At 44.0% G+C, this 18,298-nt stretch overlaps 1 protein-coding gene across 4 annotated transcripts in view; it reads right to left on the reverse strand.

The window, feature by feature from the left end:
- Positions 1-18,298, reverse strand: part of GRAMD1B (GRAM domain containing 1B) — a 63,549-nt gene that overhangs the window by 27,925 nt on the left and 17,326 nt on the right. For 3 of the 4 annotated variants that reach the window (XR_011049735.1, XM_068418198.1, XM_068418197.1), the window contains exons 2-3: positions 9,840-10,050; positions 2,492-2,512 (exon numbers count right to left, since the gene is read on the reverse strand). Coding sequence is in view for 3 of the 4 variants with exons in the window: in XM_068418198.1 (XP_068274299.1) it covers positions 2,492-2,512; positions 9,840-10,050 (232 nt within the window). In the remaining variant the exon portion in view is untranslated. The remainder of the gene's footprint in view (positions 1-2,491; positions 2,513-9,839; positions 10,051-18,298) is intronic. The other variant, XM_068418199.1, reaches the window with a different exon arrangement.

Here is an 18,298-nt window from a genome sequence, read left to right on the forward strand (position 1 = left end):
ACTGCAGTGCAACTTCATCCTTTATGTCATCAGGGAAGTAAACCACAAATTCCCCACCTCTCTAAGCACATCAGGTCTACAAAGTAAGTCACATCTCTGCTTCAGTAAACAAAATTACGGAGAAAGTTTGGTTTTGAGGTCTATTCTTTTTATAAAAAAATAATTAAAAAAATTATTTTAAAAATAATAACTCAATTAACAGTAACTCAACACGCAGACACAAAAGTCCAAAGCAGACACACGCAAACTGCATCCTGATGGCTAAGCATAGACACGTGGGGCCTAAACCACAGCTGGCCAACAGAGTTTCACTCCATAAGAATAACCAGCGCCTCCATGTCTGTGGTTCCTCACTAAAGGCATGAGAAACACCTCAGGGACTTTTTCTTTCCCCTGCTAGTGAACTCAGCCAGCCCAGGGATGGTCTGCTCTTCCACCATGAGGACATGAACACAAAGCAAACCCCGTTAGGTTGAGTATATTCATTCTCAAACTGGTGTTCTTTTCTAAATCTCACAGTGCACCTGGACCAGTTTGCATTTGTCCTCTGCAAAGCAAAGCAGAGAAAGCACACCAAGATCAAGAAAAGGGCAGACCTGCCAAACCAATCCATGACCTTGGTTCACCCCTTTTCTCCCATTTCTCGGTCTGGTAGGGATGTCAATCCCAAAAAGCACTGGTAGGATCAAAAGAAGAACACACAAGGCGAGAGAAGTTGGTAGCATCTTAAGGAAAAAGTAGAGAAAAAGGAATCCAGGAGAGGAAAAAGGAAGGGTTCCAACTGGTAAAGAGGGATACAGCTACAAGGACAAAAAGACCAGTTAAAAGCAGCAAAAAATGAAGTCATCTTGGAAAAGTGACATTCTGACCACCGATGCTCTGGGAATCTTTGAGGACCGTGTGCTCTTTGAGGCAAAGACTGTATTTTTGGTTTGTGTTTGTACAGTGCCTGGTACCCAGGACTGCTGAACTGACACAAAGAACAATGTGGAGGGTGTTTGCTCTGAGCATAGTGAAGTTTACGTAAAATGACAGCGGGGGAAAGTAAGTAAAGGAAATTGTAGGGCTCCGTGAAGGGCTAGCCTCCACAAATTCATTTCTATAGCTGCTCTCAGTGGGGAAAGGAACAGAATAATCAGAATGGTCCAAATGCCAGAAAAATCCTGCCTGGAAGGAGCTGGCAAAGAAGGGAAACCTTATCAAGGAGATGAATTAGCAAATTTTTAATGGCAGTAGTACTGCCAAGTAGGATTGAATTCTTTCCTGGAGTTTGTGGCCCATCCGTATTTCCACATTGCTGCTTTTATCTGGCCAGAATGTCTCTACTAACTAGAACATGGTTTTGTTTTGTTTTCTAAAGGAATATAATTGGGGGGGAAACCACAAAAAATGCAGCCAGTGCTTACTCTCCGGATGTACTGTCTCTCATGCTGAAAATATATGGAGGAAAAACAAGAGAACAGAAAGATAAGATAGAGAGGTCATGAAAACACAAGAGACCCACAGAAGCAGACCACAGCAAAGCATCATGCAGCAAGGGATGGATCTCAGCAGCTACAGTCAGAAGCAGCTCTTGCATAATAGCAAAAATCACCTTTAGCCGTGGCCACAGATTCCCATTTTTGCAGCAGCCTCATTGGGCCTGTACATCTGCCCAAACTGCCTCACTCCACGTTCCTTTATCTGCCACTTCTCCGCCAGTTTGGCCTACCATAGTTTATACTTCATTCTTAACGCCACTGCCTCTAGGCTTCTCTCTGCTTCAGAGATCACGTCTTTTCCTGTCCTTGCCACTCTCCTGCTGCTGATTATATACAGCACGTAAATAAGTCTGCCTCTAATGACTGTCAAATCTGACCACACTCTGTCAGCCAAAATCACTGGTTCTAATGTCTCATGCTGCAGGAAGGTAGGACCTGTCGCTGAACACGGAATGGCTGCTGCATTTGCCTACAAAACCACAGTACTGCTGGTATCTACTTTAGAGCGCTCGAGGGGAGGGGATTCAACTGTGCAAAGGTGACACCGATTGTGGAAATTTGCACACCACCAGCTTCGTCCTGAAAACACTGCCACTCGTGCTTGCAGAACGAAAATAAGATCAAGGCAGGAGCAAAAGATGGTTTGTGTTTCCGTGAGGTCAATAGAGAATAATTCCTCTCTCGCCCCACACCATCCTGAGAGATGCAAAGGGTTTGCACGGTGGCAGCTCTGTCACCACACCAAGACCAACTGTGCTGGGAAACCGGAAGGTACAGGATGTGGTGATCATCAGAAGAATGACTGGAAAGACAAAGCTTTTGCTCTCTATCTCTGGCATCCTTTCCCTCGGGATGTCAGTCCTCCTTTGCCAGTTCTGAGCCATTTCCATCTCCTCTTTTTGGAAATGGTCAGTATGCCCCAGTGCCACTGCAAAGCCCCTTTGCACCTTCCCCCCACCCAGGTACCCAGCCCATATTCACCCAGGGACAAGAGAAACTGGAGTACTTACATTATACCAACTCTGGCTTTTCTGTAAGGATAAAATAAAAGAGAAGCATTAGTTAGCACAGAGACCTTAGGATCAAAAAGAAAGATGGACAGAGAAAATAGGTCCAATCTGGTTTGTATAATTAGTGAAGTGAAAGTGGGATTAAACAGAAGATTTCAATGGCTTTCACAGCGTGGTCTAACACAGTTATTTCCAGTTAGAGGAACAAAGAACAAATCCAGAAGCACGAGTCCATAATAGGAAACAATTCAGGCTCATGTGTGCATGTCCACATGCACGCACACGAACTCGGGCGCGCATGCTGCAATCAGGTTTGCAGAACAGCGGCGCCCGCTAGAAACGGAGGAGCTAACCATAGCCATTGCCAGCCACGTCTTTTAGAGGCTGCATTCTGCCACAGCTGCTGGCTAGGCTGCAAAAATCACACTGCGTTGAACGGACTCTGTGCAAATAAGCCCTCAAAGAACTACCAGGAGGCAGGGACACAATTTTACTGACAAAAGCCATCAGGCAAAACCTTCAATAGTATTTTAAAAGGGAGACAAACATACAGAGCCAGGAAAACTGCTGAAGAAAATCACTAGAAAACCTAAGAAAAAAAAAAAAAAGCAGGGTTTTGGGGTTGGGTTTTTTTTTCAGAATTTCAGTGCACAGTGTTTTGCATCATCTGCACATGTGATTTTTTTTGGCCTTATCATGGCATTTCAGATGGTTTGAGAGGACAGGCCACATGTCACACTGGAGCGTATGAAAAAGCTAGCTCAGCTTGGAAAGTCACACTTGGCAATTTTCAGCTGGAGGGGAGATTTATCTGCACAGAGATAGGAAGAAATAAGCTTCACAGTCCCACTCCAGTCAGGCTGGCTTTCCAATGTCAGGACGCTGAGCAGAACGGACAGAAAGTACAGGCATCCCCCATTTTAGGGTGGATTTACCTGAGGGCAGTGAAGCTTGGGGACACTGTAGCCTTTCACCACTGACAGGTCAGTTACAGTGCATATCACCAGGCACGTTGTGTGTCAGGAGCCACGCAGCCGTGCCTGTCCCCCTCTTCCAACCAGCAACGGCATTACACTCCGGGGAGTTGGGTCTAATACACAAGGACAGAAGCAATATTTCACTACATTTATTTCTTCGAAGTCATCTTGCTTCTGACCTTGGACTGGGAGTATTTTTCACAGCTTTATACCCAGTCTGGAATATGAAAGAAAACATACTGTTCTCTGACTTGCTACAGAGCCTGTGGAAGTTTCACTCAGAGATTTAAGTTCATATTCACAGAAATACAGAAACTACCTGCACTGGGATAGCCCACAAGAGGAGCAACGACATACAGGATGTTTACCATAGGAAAGTAAGCACAAAGTGTTAATGAGATCAGATTGGACCAGAGGTTTCTACGAAGACATGGGGTTGCTCACACTGTCCTTTCCCTAGACCTCCCTGCTTTCAGTCTCCTATGTTCCCTATAAGCCACTCCAGTAGACAACCTTACTGGCATCTGGATCTCATTCACAAAGCCAACATTTCTGAAGGATCCCTTGCAACCTTGGGGATTTCTGCCAGTTTCAGTGCACTGGTCTCTAACGAAAGGCCCCACAGTAACATAGTATATGCCACGGGCCAAAAGACACAAAGGATATAAACTAAAGAACTTAACATACAGTATGGCTCATCAACGAACCAGAGGAATTACCTCTTATTTCCCACACTTTTCCATACTTAGCCATACCCTCTATTCATAGAGGGTCTGGTTGAAGTCATCCTCCTCCTCTGCAAGTAGGACATGGAAAAAGGCCTTATGCAATCCAGTCTATACTAAAAAAAATCGAGGGAATTAATCTTAATCCATGTACAAACCACCTTGTCCTCAGGAGCACAAGGTCTAAGATGAGTGATCTACCTGCAGATTTGTTTGCCATCTGTCTGACTTAATGAGTAAAAGGCATAACTCAGAAATTCCTGGGGAAAAAAAAAATCATCATCAAACTATAATTGGCATAGACAAAACAAGAGACACTGCTGTCACTGTGTCTTCTAAATCAGAGTGCACATGTTGTGGTGTCAGCACACTGCCACAGGATTTCATTCCCCTCTGATGCATTAATTATAGTAACTCTTTTTTTCCCCTTCACATTTGAATTTCCCCAAACCATGGCTCCTCTGTAAAGGAGCTCTGCAGCTCCTCCTTTCTTAAGCTCTTCCCCACAATTATACTGACACCCAAGCCTCATCTTTTGCCTCCACCAAGTGTTCGAAACATGAGGAGATTCCTTCCTCCTGACCCCTGTTTTGCAGGTAGAACAGACTACAGGAAGCCCAAAGAGAAGGGAGACTAACTGAGTCCTTAAATCTATCTTCAACTTTATTTACCTTTTTTTTAACTCACTGAGAGTCAGAATATACAGGGATATGAACTGTGAAAATTAAGAGACAGTGTAATGGAGGGGAAAAAGAAAGCAAAAGGAAAAACATATTCTTACTTTGAGCAGGTTAAGTCTGTCATACTGGAAAAAGAAACCATAAGCATTAGAACTGAAAAGAGAAAATAAATAAGCAACAGAGGAATGGAGTTACACACAAAAGTGGAAAAGATGTAACTGATTTGCAGAGACGATGCTATAGGAGCAGACACCAGAGTTCATAGTTACATGGTGGCTGTAACCAGGAAGAACTTCTGAGAACTTGAGGAAGGTGAAAAATGGGGTATTTTCTCTGAGCCTTTAATTAATAGTGTTGCCTCTTTACAGGTTAATGACCTCATATTTGCATATACTGCTATGGAAGATTACAGCTTAACAGGGCAGATGGGAAGCACTGGGTCACACATATGAAGTTCTGCCTGCTAACTCAACGCCAACAGAAGTTTCCACCTTCCAGCGTTACTGGGAGCAGGATCACAGCTCACTCCTACATACTGTTACATCCAGGGGATGGAAACCTTTTGCCAAGTGAATGACATGCCATAGAGCTCCAGAGGTATCCCTAAGTCCATTTTACAACTGGGGAAACAGAGGCACAGAACGAGCGTGAGGGTAGAGCTCGGAAGGGATTCCAGAGCCCTTTCTCCTGATCTGTGTACTTCCAAAATCTACGCTATTCACCTGGCTTCTAAATGCCCATGGCCACATAACTCAAAGAAATTGATGAAACTTCTTCCCAAATCCCTCAGCCCAGTCCAAAAAGACCCGAATTCCATGACCTACTACCTAAAGGGGGATTATACCACCCAATGGGGGGGCTAAACGAGTAGACACAGCCAAACTCTTCTCATAATCGCACACTGAAAGGACAAGGTGCAACAGTCATAAGCTGCAGTAAGGGAAATTCTACTTGGATACAAGGAAAAAGCCTGTTCACAACAAGAGTGGTTAAGCACTGGAGCAGGGGTCCGATGAGGCTGTGGGGTCTCCAGCCTTGGAGGTTTGCAAAATGTGGCTGGCCAAAACTTTAGACCAACCTAATCCAACCACATCATCCCTGCTTTGAGCAGGGGCTTGGACTAGAGACCTTCTGAGATCCCTTCCCTAAACTGTTCTACGATCTCCAGGGCCTACATCAAAATTCATGTTTTCCCTTAACCTGATATTTATCCTCAGCATTGATTATTAGCTACAGACAGTGGGAAAAATCTGAAGGATTTGCAATGGAGAGGAAATCACTTTTATCCTCGGACAAGAGCAAAAGGGTTAAAAATACGTATTTCATTGTTGGCTGCTAGTAAAAAGGGTTTTTTTCTGAGTTCAGAAAGCTGTTCCAGAAGCAGCAGTGTTTGCCAGTAAAAGCCTAAGGCTGATGTAAGGCCTATAGGTGGTTTGGTCCATGCCACACTGGTGGATAGCATGGAAAAGCAAGCTCCAGAAAAGATTTCCTACAGATGTAATCCAGTGCTTAAAAACTCCTGGTGAAGCGCTCCCTCTGATGGCAACGCTGCAGCACGACAATTAACACAACAGACAAAAGAGGGCAAGGGACTTCAAGCAGATCTGTCAGCGATTGTATAAACATGGCATCAAACTCATGGGCTCAAGCTGTTTCATTTCACTAGCGAGACAGGTTGGAAAATCAGACCATTCTTCTTGCAGAAGGTGGGTGGGGAGAGGAGAAGAGGCTGAGAAAGGAGATTTTAAAATATTGTTCTTTGTTCCTAACCTCTCCCTGTCTTGAACAGATACCAACATCAGGTGGGGGGAGAATCAAGGGGCTTATTACACCTGAGATTCCTCACTTGTACCAGAGAAAGCCACCTCGTGGAGCACAGAAAAGAGATTCAGCTTTCACACTGCTTTAGGCTCACCCTGTGCACAGACCGTGGGTGAGCAGGGCAGGAGGCTCTGATGCAGGCTGGCAGAGGTCATGCCCAGGATCCCCTTCCCTCCGTGCATCGGATTCCTCGCACTGGAACTCACCTGAGGCCCCCTTCCCTCTTGTTTTTCTAATCATCTTAAAGTTGTTGGGTTTTTTCTCTCAGAAAAGCAAGGAGCTGGCTGCAAGCACATCACCGTACCACTACACATACATTTCATGCATACATCACTTGCTACCAATGTTCTTCACACCAGTCTCTCTCCTAAAAAACCTCTCCATAGCTTAGGCAAAGCGCCTCCAGCTTACCATAACCTAGCCGTGACCTGTCCTGACCCACACACCTCTACTCACCAGCAATCCTTTCAGGACACTCTCCTACTCCAGACCTGCATTTTCCATAGAACTTCTTTCACACCTCACTTGAGACCTTAGTCCCACAGTCTCCCTTTGTAGTTATCCAAGCTACAGTTACCAAGCACAAGACAATCTGTCTAAAAAAGGACATAAAGAAGCTTCCAGCAGACACCAGCAATCGTGCAAGGTCAGGCTGGTTACAAGAGGCATTACGACCATGGAAAAACAGTAAGCCAGCACTGTAGACTTCACTGCTCTCTGAGAACTTGCCTAGAATTAAATCTAAGGCGTCAACTGGGGAAAGGCCAAGGCATTGCTTTCGTTGACTATGAAGCCATCCAAGCCATTCTGGTTTTAACTTTACTCGTATACACGTGGAAATGCCAACAGCCTGGCACTCTGTCCAATAAGCATCCCATCTGTGTTTCTGATTTTTATGCTACCCTCAGAAGAGTGTAGAGATGTGAGATTAAATCCCAGACGAGCTTATCTCCAATCCAAGCACCCACAGAGGGATCTTCTACTTATTACCTTTCAGAGCGAGCCCATGAATTCTCACAATTCATTTGGGACAGGTCTGTTCTAACAGGTTTAAGCTGGGTTCATTTGAAATCACTGATCTTTAATATTTACATCACACAGGAAAGCATGCAAGGGTAGTAAGCTGAGACCACTGGCCACAAAACTACTGTTCATCATAAAAAGCAGGCAAGAAGTTACGGAGATCAACTGTTGTTTCTGAGAGGCATAAAGAAGAGAGGGAAGAGAAGGGATTATAGTACTGTTCAGCCTACCAAAGCCAGCAGATTTCTCCCTGCAAAGACAGCAGCTCACATCAAAGGAGAGAGAAAGCAAACCTTAAAACAAAGGCTAAAATTAGTGGGAAGTAATTGAAGGAGTGTGATGAACAGGCCAGTTCTCACACCGTGTGAGCAAATATTAATGAGATCCCAGTGATATAAGTGAAACCAGCTTCTCAGCTACAGGCATCGGGCTGAGCTCTTGCTGACATTCTCGCAGCTGCACCAGGAGAATGCCTTACTGGGGTCACTGCTCAGTACCACGGGGAGGGTTTCTGAGCTATGAGACAACTCTACAGGGGGTGACAGGAGAGAAAAAAGGCGGCTTACTTTGGAGAGGCGCTTGTGTGACTTAATCGGAGAGAAAGCATGCAGGAATGAAAAGAGAGAAATTAAGGAAAGAAGAAAAATTACCTTGCAAATCAAGAGAAGGAAAACCCACAAACCCAACAGAAAGCATTATATCCCCCTCTTCCTTATGAAAAGCACCATGAATTAAAGTCACGCTTTAGTAGTCATGATGTTGGTAAAAATCACACCCCCATGGCCTTAAATCATAGCACTTTATGCGCCAGGGCAATGCAACTCATCTCAGTAATTCCTCCTTACCAAGGACATCACCTCCCTGACAAAGTGCCTCCCAGTGTGGCTATAAACATAGTGTGCCCTGCATCCTACCTGGCTCCCATCTGCATGGCTTGCTTTTGGGGACACACTGCTGACACCATCATGAATGAGGGTGTCACTCAGTCCTGTAGGTTACTGTGTGCACAGGAAGCAAGTCTGACCTCAAGGGCAACCTCAGAGCTGACAGATCTCAAATGATTCATCTTGAAAAACCCCTTCACCCCCTCGTTTGAACTCATATATTCCCCATCAGTGGCGAGAGATCAGTTCAGCCCAGAGAATGTGGGCCACTGAATCCTGTTTCCTCTGCTGACAGTGACCATAAAGGGGGGCGGATGAAGACTTCTTGTGTGCGTGACACATTCCATCAATAAATTGGGCAAAGATCTAGCAACTCATTTCACACAAGCCATCAGAGTTATGCCTGTGACACCATGAAGTTATTCAGGCTGAAATATTTCACTTCAAAAATCTGGAAAAACACAAGTGCTCCTGGCAGCTCACTATCTTATAATACGCCACTGACAGCAGGGTTACAATCAAAGGTTATGTTTGGCTCCCAAGGCCCCCATGTGTGTTTCACCAGGTTCCACTGCTCACAGAAAATCAAGAGCCCCCAAACCTGAAACCTTTTCCCTCAGTACAGCAAAGACAAGGCTGTTTCTAATACAGTCAAAAGACACAATACCTTTCTAGGGAAAATATCATCTACGCTGGTGAAGACAGTCATAATACTGCACTGACAGGAGGCAATGTGCAGAGGATTGGCAAACTGATTCTGTGCAACTTGAACCTCATCTCAACACAGGGCTTAGCCAGGACTGGAGAAATGCATGAGCCCTTCACAGACTGCCTGCACAGAAGAACCTTTATTTGTTCCATGACCCTTCGTGATCCAGATAATAAAAAGTAATTGCAACAGCTGATTTTCAAGGTCTTTCTCAAAACCACAGAGCCTCCCAAGGAAACAGGGCCTCAACGGCAAAAATGTTAGCCTACATAAGCCGTTACGGAACCGTAGTACAAGCCATCAGCAACTCATGGACTCAGGTCACTGAAAAGATGACAGAGTTGTGCTCAAGTCTGTCCTAAGCAAATGGGTCCCAGCTAGGAGAATTTTCAGAAGCATGATGGGGGAAAGAAGGAGGAAAGTTAGCCACACTAAAAAAGGCACAGGACAAAGCCAGTGTACCGCATTAGAGAGTTTAGAACTGTGGACACGTGCACATCTTGACCAAAGTCATTTGCTCACTCCTCACCTTGGAGTTCTTGGCCCCACTGCGGCCTGACTGAGAGGAACAGCTACGTTGTACACCCTGCTCCGGCGTGGAAGGGGATTTGTCTGACGAGTGGTCTGAGCCTTTTTCCACCATGGCGTCTCCTTGGGAGTCCTGCGGTGTTGGGGACCGAGAGCGTTTGCGCAGGATTGGGGAGCAGGCAGGTGTGCTGCGGTTTGAGTTACTGGCAGTACTGCAAGGAAGAAAGAAAGAAAGAGCAGGGTTAATAACCTTCAGCTCAAACAGAAAGCAACTGCATTTCTACCTTGAAGTGGAGCATTACCCACAGGTTTCTCCACTAGCACAGCAGACAAATCTGGCTTCCCAAAGCAATGCACCCAATGCCACTCTTAGGACTTATGTCCCCAGTAAAAATAGGCTGTAAACAGTTATCATTTACCAGTGGCAGAGGGAACTACAACGGCCTGCCAGTGTCTTTCTCCACCCACTCTTCAATTCATCTGACCACAAATGAATGCCTACGAGAATGAACTCATTCTCTCCTGTTGGCTCTGAGAATTTAAAATTATGATCTGAGCTTAGAAAACCTAAACTTGCACTCAAGAATGAGGGAGATGTCAGTGTGTTCTCGATACAGTCCCACTCTGACCCTCCTTTATTTTATGTCATCAAGTGTAACTATTCTCAACAGGATGCACAAAAATTGAATCAAATTTTTTAGGAAACACTCCACTAAAGATCATCAAAAATGACGGGGCACTGGGAGGGGAGTCATGATGACCGACAACGCAGTCATGCTTTCCTGTATCAAAACATCCTTTCCCACACCAGTTAGAGTTGGGCATGAAAATGTTTTGCCATAACATAAAAGCTTTCATGATTTTTAAAAAACCCAAAAAGCTCCCCTTTCATAATGGAGAAAAGCAAGATCCTTCAGAGTTTTACAGAAATTACGAAACATTTAGGGGAATGGAACTCCTCATCCCATATCTTCAGCAAATGGTCTAACACCTAAATCAGAAAGCCATTTACATACATATTTATGCAGAACATGAACACTCAGATTTCCTCACTGTTCCTTCTCTTTTGATGCCTCCTCTTCCTGCCAAACTCTTCAAAATACCACACACTACATCTATTTTTCCCTAACTCATTTCCTTCAGCAGTCAAATCTATTTTTGACCAGCCCAAACATCTCTGAGGCCTTTCCAGCTGGTACTGTTCAACTCTGCAGCCTGCAGGTTACAGTGGAACCTGGGCTGATCCGAGGATGAACTTTGTGCTAACTCTGCCATGCTGAGCTGTTACAGTACCCTGTTATCTTCTGAGCATTAGAAAGCAGGCCACATCTGAGTGACAGAAGAGCAGGCAGCAGAAAAAGGATGAGGGAATTACAGCTGTAAGGGACTGAATTAAAGAAGCTAGTGCAATCAAACTCTTGAGGGCTATAATTTAAGCCCAATTACATACAGCAAAATGAAGTTTGCTTCTTACAATGGGATGTACAGTGAGAGAGTTAAAATGCATTGTTTCCTTTCTGAAAATCTAGAAAAGTGGAATATATGCCTGAGGTTTCATTAATTCTCAGATAAAGATCATATCCACCTCTCACCTCTGAAGATACCAAAAACATTTTACAAATGTTAGTTAGCAGATACAAGTAGATAATGTAATACACTCCTCCAGCAGTTATCAGGTTTGGTTTGGTTTGGTTTAATACTGGATGAACTGGTCTCATAAATAATCTCTATTTGCTCACTGCTTGTGCTAACGCACAAGTGATGAAACTTTCCCTAAACAATCTGCAGAAAGCATACAACAAGGTTGCTTATGCAAACATTAACAGAATCAAATTTCACACTCATACACACAATGAGCTTGTAATTGGCAAGAACAGTAGCATGGCACTTCCCAAAAAACCTTTAAAAGGTATTTTCAAGAATATAAAGTGTGGAAATTCATATAGATAATAAACAGGCTAGAGAAAATAGGTTTGCAAAACGTTCTGTAAGCAGGAAGAAAGATGGATTAAATTACAGACTCCGCTCTGTTACCTATTTCTACTTAACAGACTGAGAATCATATAGATATAGAATAACAAAAAGCTGCTTGTTCAAATGCCACCTAAACCCTAAGTTAGCTCCAGTGCAAAGACTGGCAGAGTAATTCCCCCCCTTAGCCTGTTTCTTCACAGTTCACACGAACAATGGCACATCTCATGTGTAACCACTGCAACCAGCAACTACGTGCACATGCAGAAGGTGCTGCGCAAACAGTACTAAGACTTGAAGCTCATCAGCAATGCTTCCAGAAATGGAAATGGTTTTGAATTGCCATTCCTACGGTTAAGAACTCTAAATTCTAAGGCTGTGTTGCTCCTGCTCATGCTGTGTTATTGCTTATTATCTGGCCTTACACCAAATTTCCTAAATCTTGCCCCAAGCACGCTTGATTCAACATAAACTGGTTTATGTGAGAGATGCCCAGAAATACAAGGCAAGAACTTGAAGCCAATGTTCCTGAGTCACATATCACTGCACTAAATTTGTTCAAACAGACGTACTCGTCTTTCTTTTACAGCTCTACGAAACTTGAGTTTATCATGCACAACCTCCTTCTCATTTTCAGTTCATATGAGTCCATACTCACAAGTTTCACTTTGAGTTTCAGTTTCAAGCAACTCTATGAAGACCAAGTGAAATTCAGTCAAGGTTCTGCTTGCTTTCAGACTACAGTTGCACAGGAGCACTGAGTTTTTACTGCTTCTAAAGTAAAGCACAAAATAACCAGTTCAAAACCAGGGTACAGCTGCACCACGGGCATGTGAAACTCAGATGAAACCCACTAAAAAGTTTGTTACACTTCTACTCAAATTGTAATCAAAGGAGAAATGAGACAAATTTCACCTTTTGTGGACTGCGACAAATAGGTTAATACTAGCTCCAGTACACACACACAGGCATGGAAGATACATTCTCACTTTTCACACTGAGCACACGCGTGCTCCAAAACTGGCTTAACACGCCCAGCACAGACACTGCTAAGCAGTGTGCAGCTATGGAGGCCAGTTCAAGCTAACCATCCACGGTCTACAAAGCTCCTCAGGTGGGTTTTTCAGTCACAGCTGAGTAACCCACGCTGCTGCAGCTACACAGGAGCAGCATCAGCCCTAACTAGCTTAAAGACGGCATGTATACATTTGTCCAGGCTCAGTTCACCCTCCTGTAGCCGTATGTTTTGGTGCCAGCTCTGCCAAGCACAAGCTCAGGCAGATTCTGGCCTCCAAGTTCATTTTCCAGTCCCTTAGCATCCCTGGCATGCTTTAAAAAAGTAAAACCATCCATACATATTGTGTTAGGTATGTATGGATTATCACCTTGGCAGAGATAGGGAAAAAAAGATAGCTCCAAGGGCGCCACCTTAGGCTCTCCCAGTGGCAGAGAGCGGATCAAACTCAGGAGGCCTGAATCCACCTCGTACTATCTGATGACTGGGCAACACTGAATATTTCTCACACGAAGGACTCCACGGGTGGCACACAACGAAGAGCACAAAGAGTCTGTTAATTCAGCCTTTCATCTCTACCACAGCGAGGGTGGGCACAAAAAACACATGTCTGCAGCTTCATCCCACTCGCCTCCCCCTGCCCTGAGCCCCTCAAAACTCTCGCTGCTCCTGCTCAGCCCCTGAAGTTTGAATCCGACCCAAGGCACAGCCATGACGAACGCTTTCTGCAGTTGCCATAGTGACCAAGGCCTGCAATTGAACCAGGAATCAACGCCTGAAATGCCAAAACGGCTTGACCCACTTTGAAAAAAAATAATAGTAATAAATAATGCTTTACAGACCTAATTGACCAGAGCACATTCAGGGCCTCACGTACCCCTGCAGTGTAGCCTTTAGTAGATGCAGCAGATGAAGTCGGGGGCAGAAGAACACAAACGAGCCCACCTAAGCAGCAGCCCCTTGCTCCTAGGTGAAATCCCTGCATGGAATATATGAAAGCAGAGAAGGCAGAGTACATCTTCTTGGTTTATGTTCATACTGTGCCTAAGAGAAACACATCGTCTTACAGAATCACAGAATCGTTTTGGTTGGAAGGGACCTTTAAGATCATTGAGTCCAACCTTTTAATGTAATTCGACTGTAAACAGACATAAACAAGTACTGGCTTTAGGGCAAGAGAAAAGCTTTGGTGGTTCTGTTGTGGGGATAACTGATTGGAGCTGCAGTAAAAATAACATGAGCACGTGTGACAGAACTAGGAAGAGGCCAAACTGTTCAGTCACATGGAGGACAAGCCTCGATATCTGGAGCAGTGTAGTGAAGAGCTGAGCTTTTCTTTAGGCAGTAGAAAAGGAATGAACATTTGGCAATGCACGGACAAGCTACCTGGTCACTTCCTGCCCTGGACACTCCACAAAGCAAGGACACAAGGCAAGATGCAAAAAGGCCAAACTTCCTCCTCCAACAGAGTATTTCCTGTAAAGATTTGGACCAGTTGGTGAAGAGACGCTTCAGCAAGCAGCGGCTTTTGGGAAAGGCTACAATCTGTACTCCACAAGCTAAGCCTGGGATTCTTACAGCTATAAAGGAACCCTGAGGACTCTTTCCAATGCTCTAAGAGAGAACTCAGCAAGAAACCTGACTTTGTTCGAGTCTGTTAAATAAATTCTGCATGAATAACATTCAGGCAGTCCTGAATTGAATTGAAAGTCTGTCCATCCTACGAGATCTTCTGAAGTAATCACTCTGCCTGCCACTACAACACAGACATTCCTGGGCTTAAAACAAGCACCCTGCAACAGTTCTTTCCCAAATTACACACGCCCCGATAGCCAGCAGCCATCCTCCAGACACAACAGGTTGCAGAAGAGCAGCACTGTACAATAGTGGTTTGTCGCTCTCCTCTCAGGTAGCGATACACACACATTAAGAAGATGCATAGCAAATCCATTTGAATCTGCCACTCGCAGGATGTGAATTAGAATTCAGCCAGAAGTAATAACTATGTTATGATTAGCCATGTTACTAAAGGATTTGTAACAACGGGGGCAGCTCATCTAAACAAGCTTCAGGCACACAATGCTCCTCCCCATCTTCACTGTGACCACCAGCTACTCAGACGGCAGAAACAGATCAATGACACCATTTCCTGCAATATATTTCTAAACCCCCTGGACTTCCTCAAGAAAGTCGTGATCTGGGAAGCTAATCGGCAGCCTCCAGGTCTGTCACAGTTCTCAAAAGAACTTGCTTTACAAGAGTAAACCTGCTGAAGTTGCTCATGTCTCCCTGCAGTCCATAGCACCTACCTGATGGTAAGCTCTTCAAGGCCCAAAACTGGGGTTAGTGACAGCATTGCAAATGTTGGGTTTAATTCTGGAAAGTGTTAAGCACTGTGTAGCCAAACCAGCAACGAACTTAAGCACATATTTAACTCTGTATGTAGACCCACTGAAGTCTATGGGCTGTGCAAACAAAGTCAAGTCTGTGCTTACATGCTTTCCTAAACAAGAATGAAGGAGATCCTCAAGCATAAAACAGAACTCTACTGATAAAGTCTTGAAAAGAGCAGAAAAAGCTACAAGGTCAAGAAGGCACCTCAAGCCTAGCTGTAGTACAAAAAGAGTTAATTCTCCTCAGAAACAGCTAGTAAGGGGGTTAATTAGACGCCTACAAAGATACTTTTCTGTGGTACAGGCTGACATCAGTGGAAAACGATGAGATTCAGAAACTCATTATGCAGTCTACCAAACAGCAAGCAGATGGTAACAACTTTTGGTCATCACCAACCTACACTCACTTCAAATTAGTAATCCAAGAATGAAAACCTCCATATATCCTCAAGCAATTCCCTGGGCTTCCCATTGCTCTACAAGCAATAACGAAATGCTGTACTTACATTACATCTCCAGGTAAAAAAGGCAAAAACCAAAGCATTAAATTAAAAAGCAATGAAACCTGTAGGGCTGTACAGAAACTGAGCAGTGTTTCATGACCATCGCTTTAAAAAGAACAGGAAGAATAGTATTCTTTCTGCAGGCTTTTTAAACAACTAACTTTTAACAGAAAAGTCCATCCCTCTCAAAGATTTACTGTATTTTGACATTTCACAGAATGGTGTCCTCCTCCTATGACATTCAATAGCATGTTTACATTTTCATTAGATAAAACTAATGCAATTATTATGCTTCAGGGGATTAGCAAATCACTGCAAGCGCTAGGAAGGAATTTCCCTTCTGCCCATATACACCATTGCAAGGTTGGTGAAATGTATTATTCACAACATCATTGTCTCTCTCTGAATCATCTGATACTGGTTACCACTAGAGACAGACTATCAACGCTGATGGACAAACGGTCTGGTATCTTACAGAAACTCCCACCGTGCTGTGTTTGAAACAATCACTCCACCGCTCCCTTCCTACTCGGAGTTATTGCAAAAATCCCAAGAAAAAGTTTGAAAATGTTTTCGAAATAGAACAAGACAGATCTTAATAATACTGTCCAATAATGCAACAGTCATAATTTAGAAAGGATCATTAATCTGCAGAGAACCAACACGTGTTATAAATCATACACTAAACCCCTCCATCACTCACAAATTAATAAAATTCCATTTGCTCCAAAGGAAGACAAACCACGAACAAAGTATGATGGATAATACAATGAAATCTGGGAACCAATAAAGGAGAAATAATGCAAAATAAGAATTTCACATCCCTCTGAAGCGGACGGCATGTCTGTTTCAGACACAGCCCCAACATGGTCACCTGCAGGTCACAGTCTACGGCTGTACTTCCAAAGAAGGAACAGATATGGGCTTTGTTTCCTCTCCTCCCCACCACAATGCCAATGGCTCTTGTAAATAGCAGCAAGAACTGCAATAGCTGATGCTGTCTTCAAAATCTCAGAGCCTGGAACTTGTGACAGAACAGAGCTCACAACTCTTAGTTAAAAAATAAACACAATAATGAAGGACACTGTGAAGACATCTCTGATGTGAATAAAAGTTTGAAAAATTGACAGCTCAAAGAATAAAAGTAAAATAAAAATAAATTACAGCACATTTATTTTAAACCTCATAATTTCCAAGCTAACATCAAAATCTTTCAAGGGTTTAGAGACGCAATGTTGCTGTCATAATCAATCTATGTGCATCTTTTCAGGGGAGAGTGAGAAAATTGTAATACAGCACTAAATAGCTAGTGATAAAGATCCATGCTCATTTTTGGATGAGGACATAGGTGTGATACAACTCCTAGATTACCTCAGGAAGAGCACAAGGATTCTTCCTCCCAGGACGTTATCCCCAGCACAGGGAGCGTCCCCCTGAACACATTCCAATCTTGTGGCAGGGGTTTTATAAACCACAGATTAAAAGTCTAATGAAGCCTCACACCACATCTCATCAGCGACAAAGCGGGGGTGGACAGGGCTATTGCATATCTCAGGAGCAGAAGACAAAGCTAGAGCTTTACATCTTCCCACTCACTCCCGCTGCTCAGCAGCATCAGCTTTCACGAGTTAATGGAAGATGCTGTCATCTTCAAAGCTGGGATCAATCAATTTCTTTTGCTCATCCCTTGGTGTTTCATCCCTTTACCATTCTGAAAACAACAATGCAACAATATCATGTCCCCTCACCCTGATACCCTCCATGCAATCGCCTTTGCTCTAAGGATGTAGCAGCACTGTCCAGCTGAAAAGTTAAAAACAGAGAGGGCCAAAGACTGCAGCTGATACTGAGAAGAGTCAGACACCCTCAGTGCAAGAGTCACACGTAGTCCTTTGTCCGGAGGACCTGGTTCAGGCTTGTCCCCCCCATGGCGTATTCTCTCTTGCTTTATCCAGCTTTCTGGTTTTCAGTGGTATGGGCAGCTGGGGGCTTCCTTGGCAGAATACTGGGCATCCAAAGTTACTGCACTGATGTAAAACAGATCTCTGAGATTCGGCTTGAAGTTTCCTTCTATGCTACTGAGCCAAAATCACAAGCTCCATCCTAAACCTACCAGCTTCAAAAGGGGTTCTGCAGACACATGTGACTTAATGAAGCAAGGAAACAGGAATACATCCTCTTTACTGAATCAGTGATTTCCATGATGGACAAGACAATGCTAGTCACCAGCAATCCAAGAAAAAAGCAATTTTTTAGTGAATTGGGATTCATCAGATTCTCACTGTCTATAAGCACGCACAGTGCAATGAGTCCTCACTTCCTAGTGCTCTCCCCTGCCAAAAAAACAAAAAAAAAAAAAAAAAAAAAGCCACCTGTATAGACTCTGGAAGACAGCCTGGAAAAGCAAAAAGAGGCACAAAAGAAATTCTGTCCCTTCCCATCACTGCAAATATATAAACACAGAGAGGAATGCAAAGCAGAACCAAGACATCAGTGTGCATGCTCCGAGCCCTTTTAAGAGCAAGGGAGCACATGGACAAACAAATACACCATATTCCTGCAGCAGCTCCAGCTGCCC

This window comes from Nyctibius grandis, chromosome 25 (assembly GCF_013368605.1).
Source record: "Nyctibius grandis isolate bNycGra1 chromosome 25, bNycGra1.pri, whole genome shotgun sequence".
In the NCBI taxonomy this organism is placed as follows: Eukaryota; Metazoa; Chordata; class Aves; order Nyctibiiformes; family Nyctibiidae; genus Nyctibius; species Nyctibius grandis.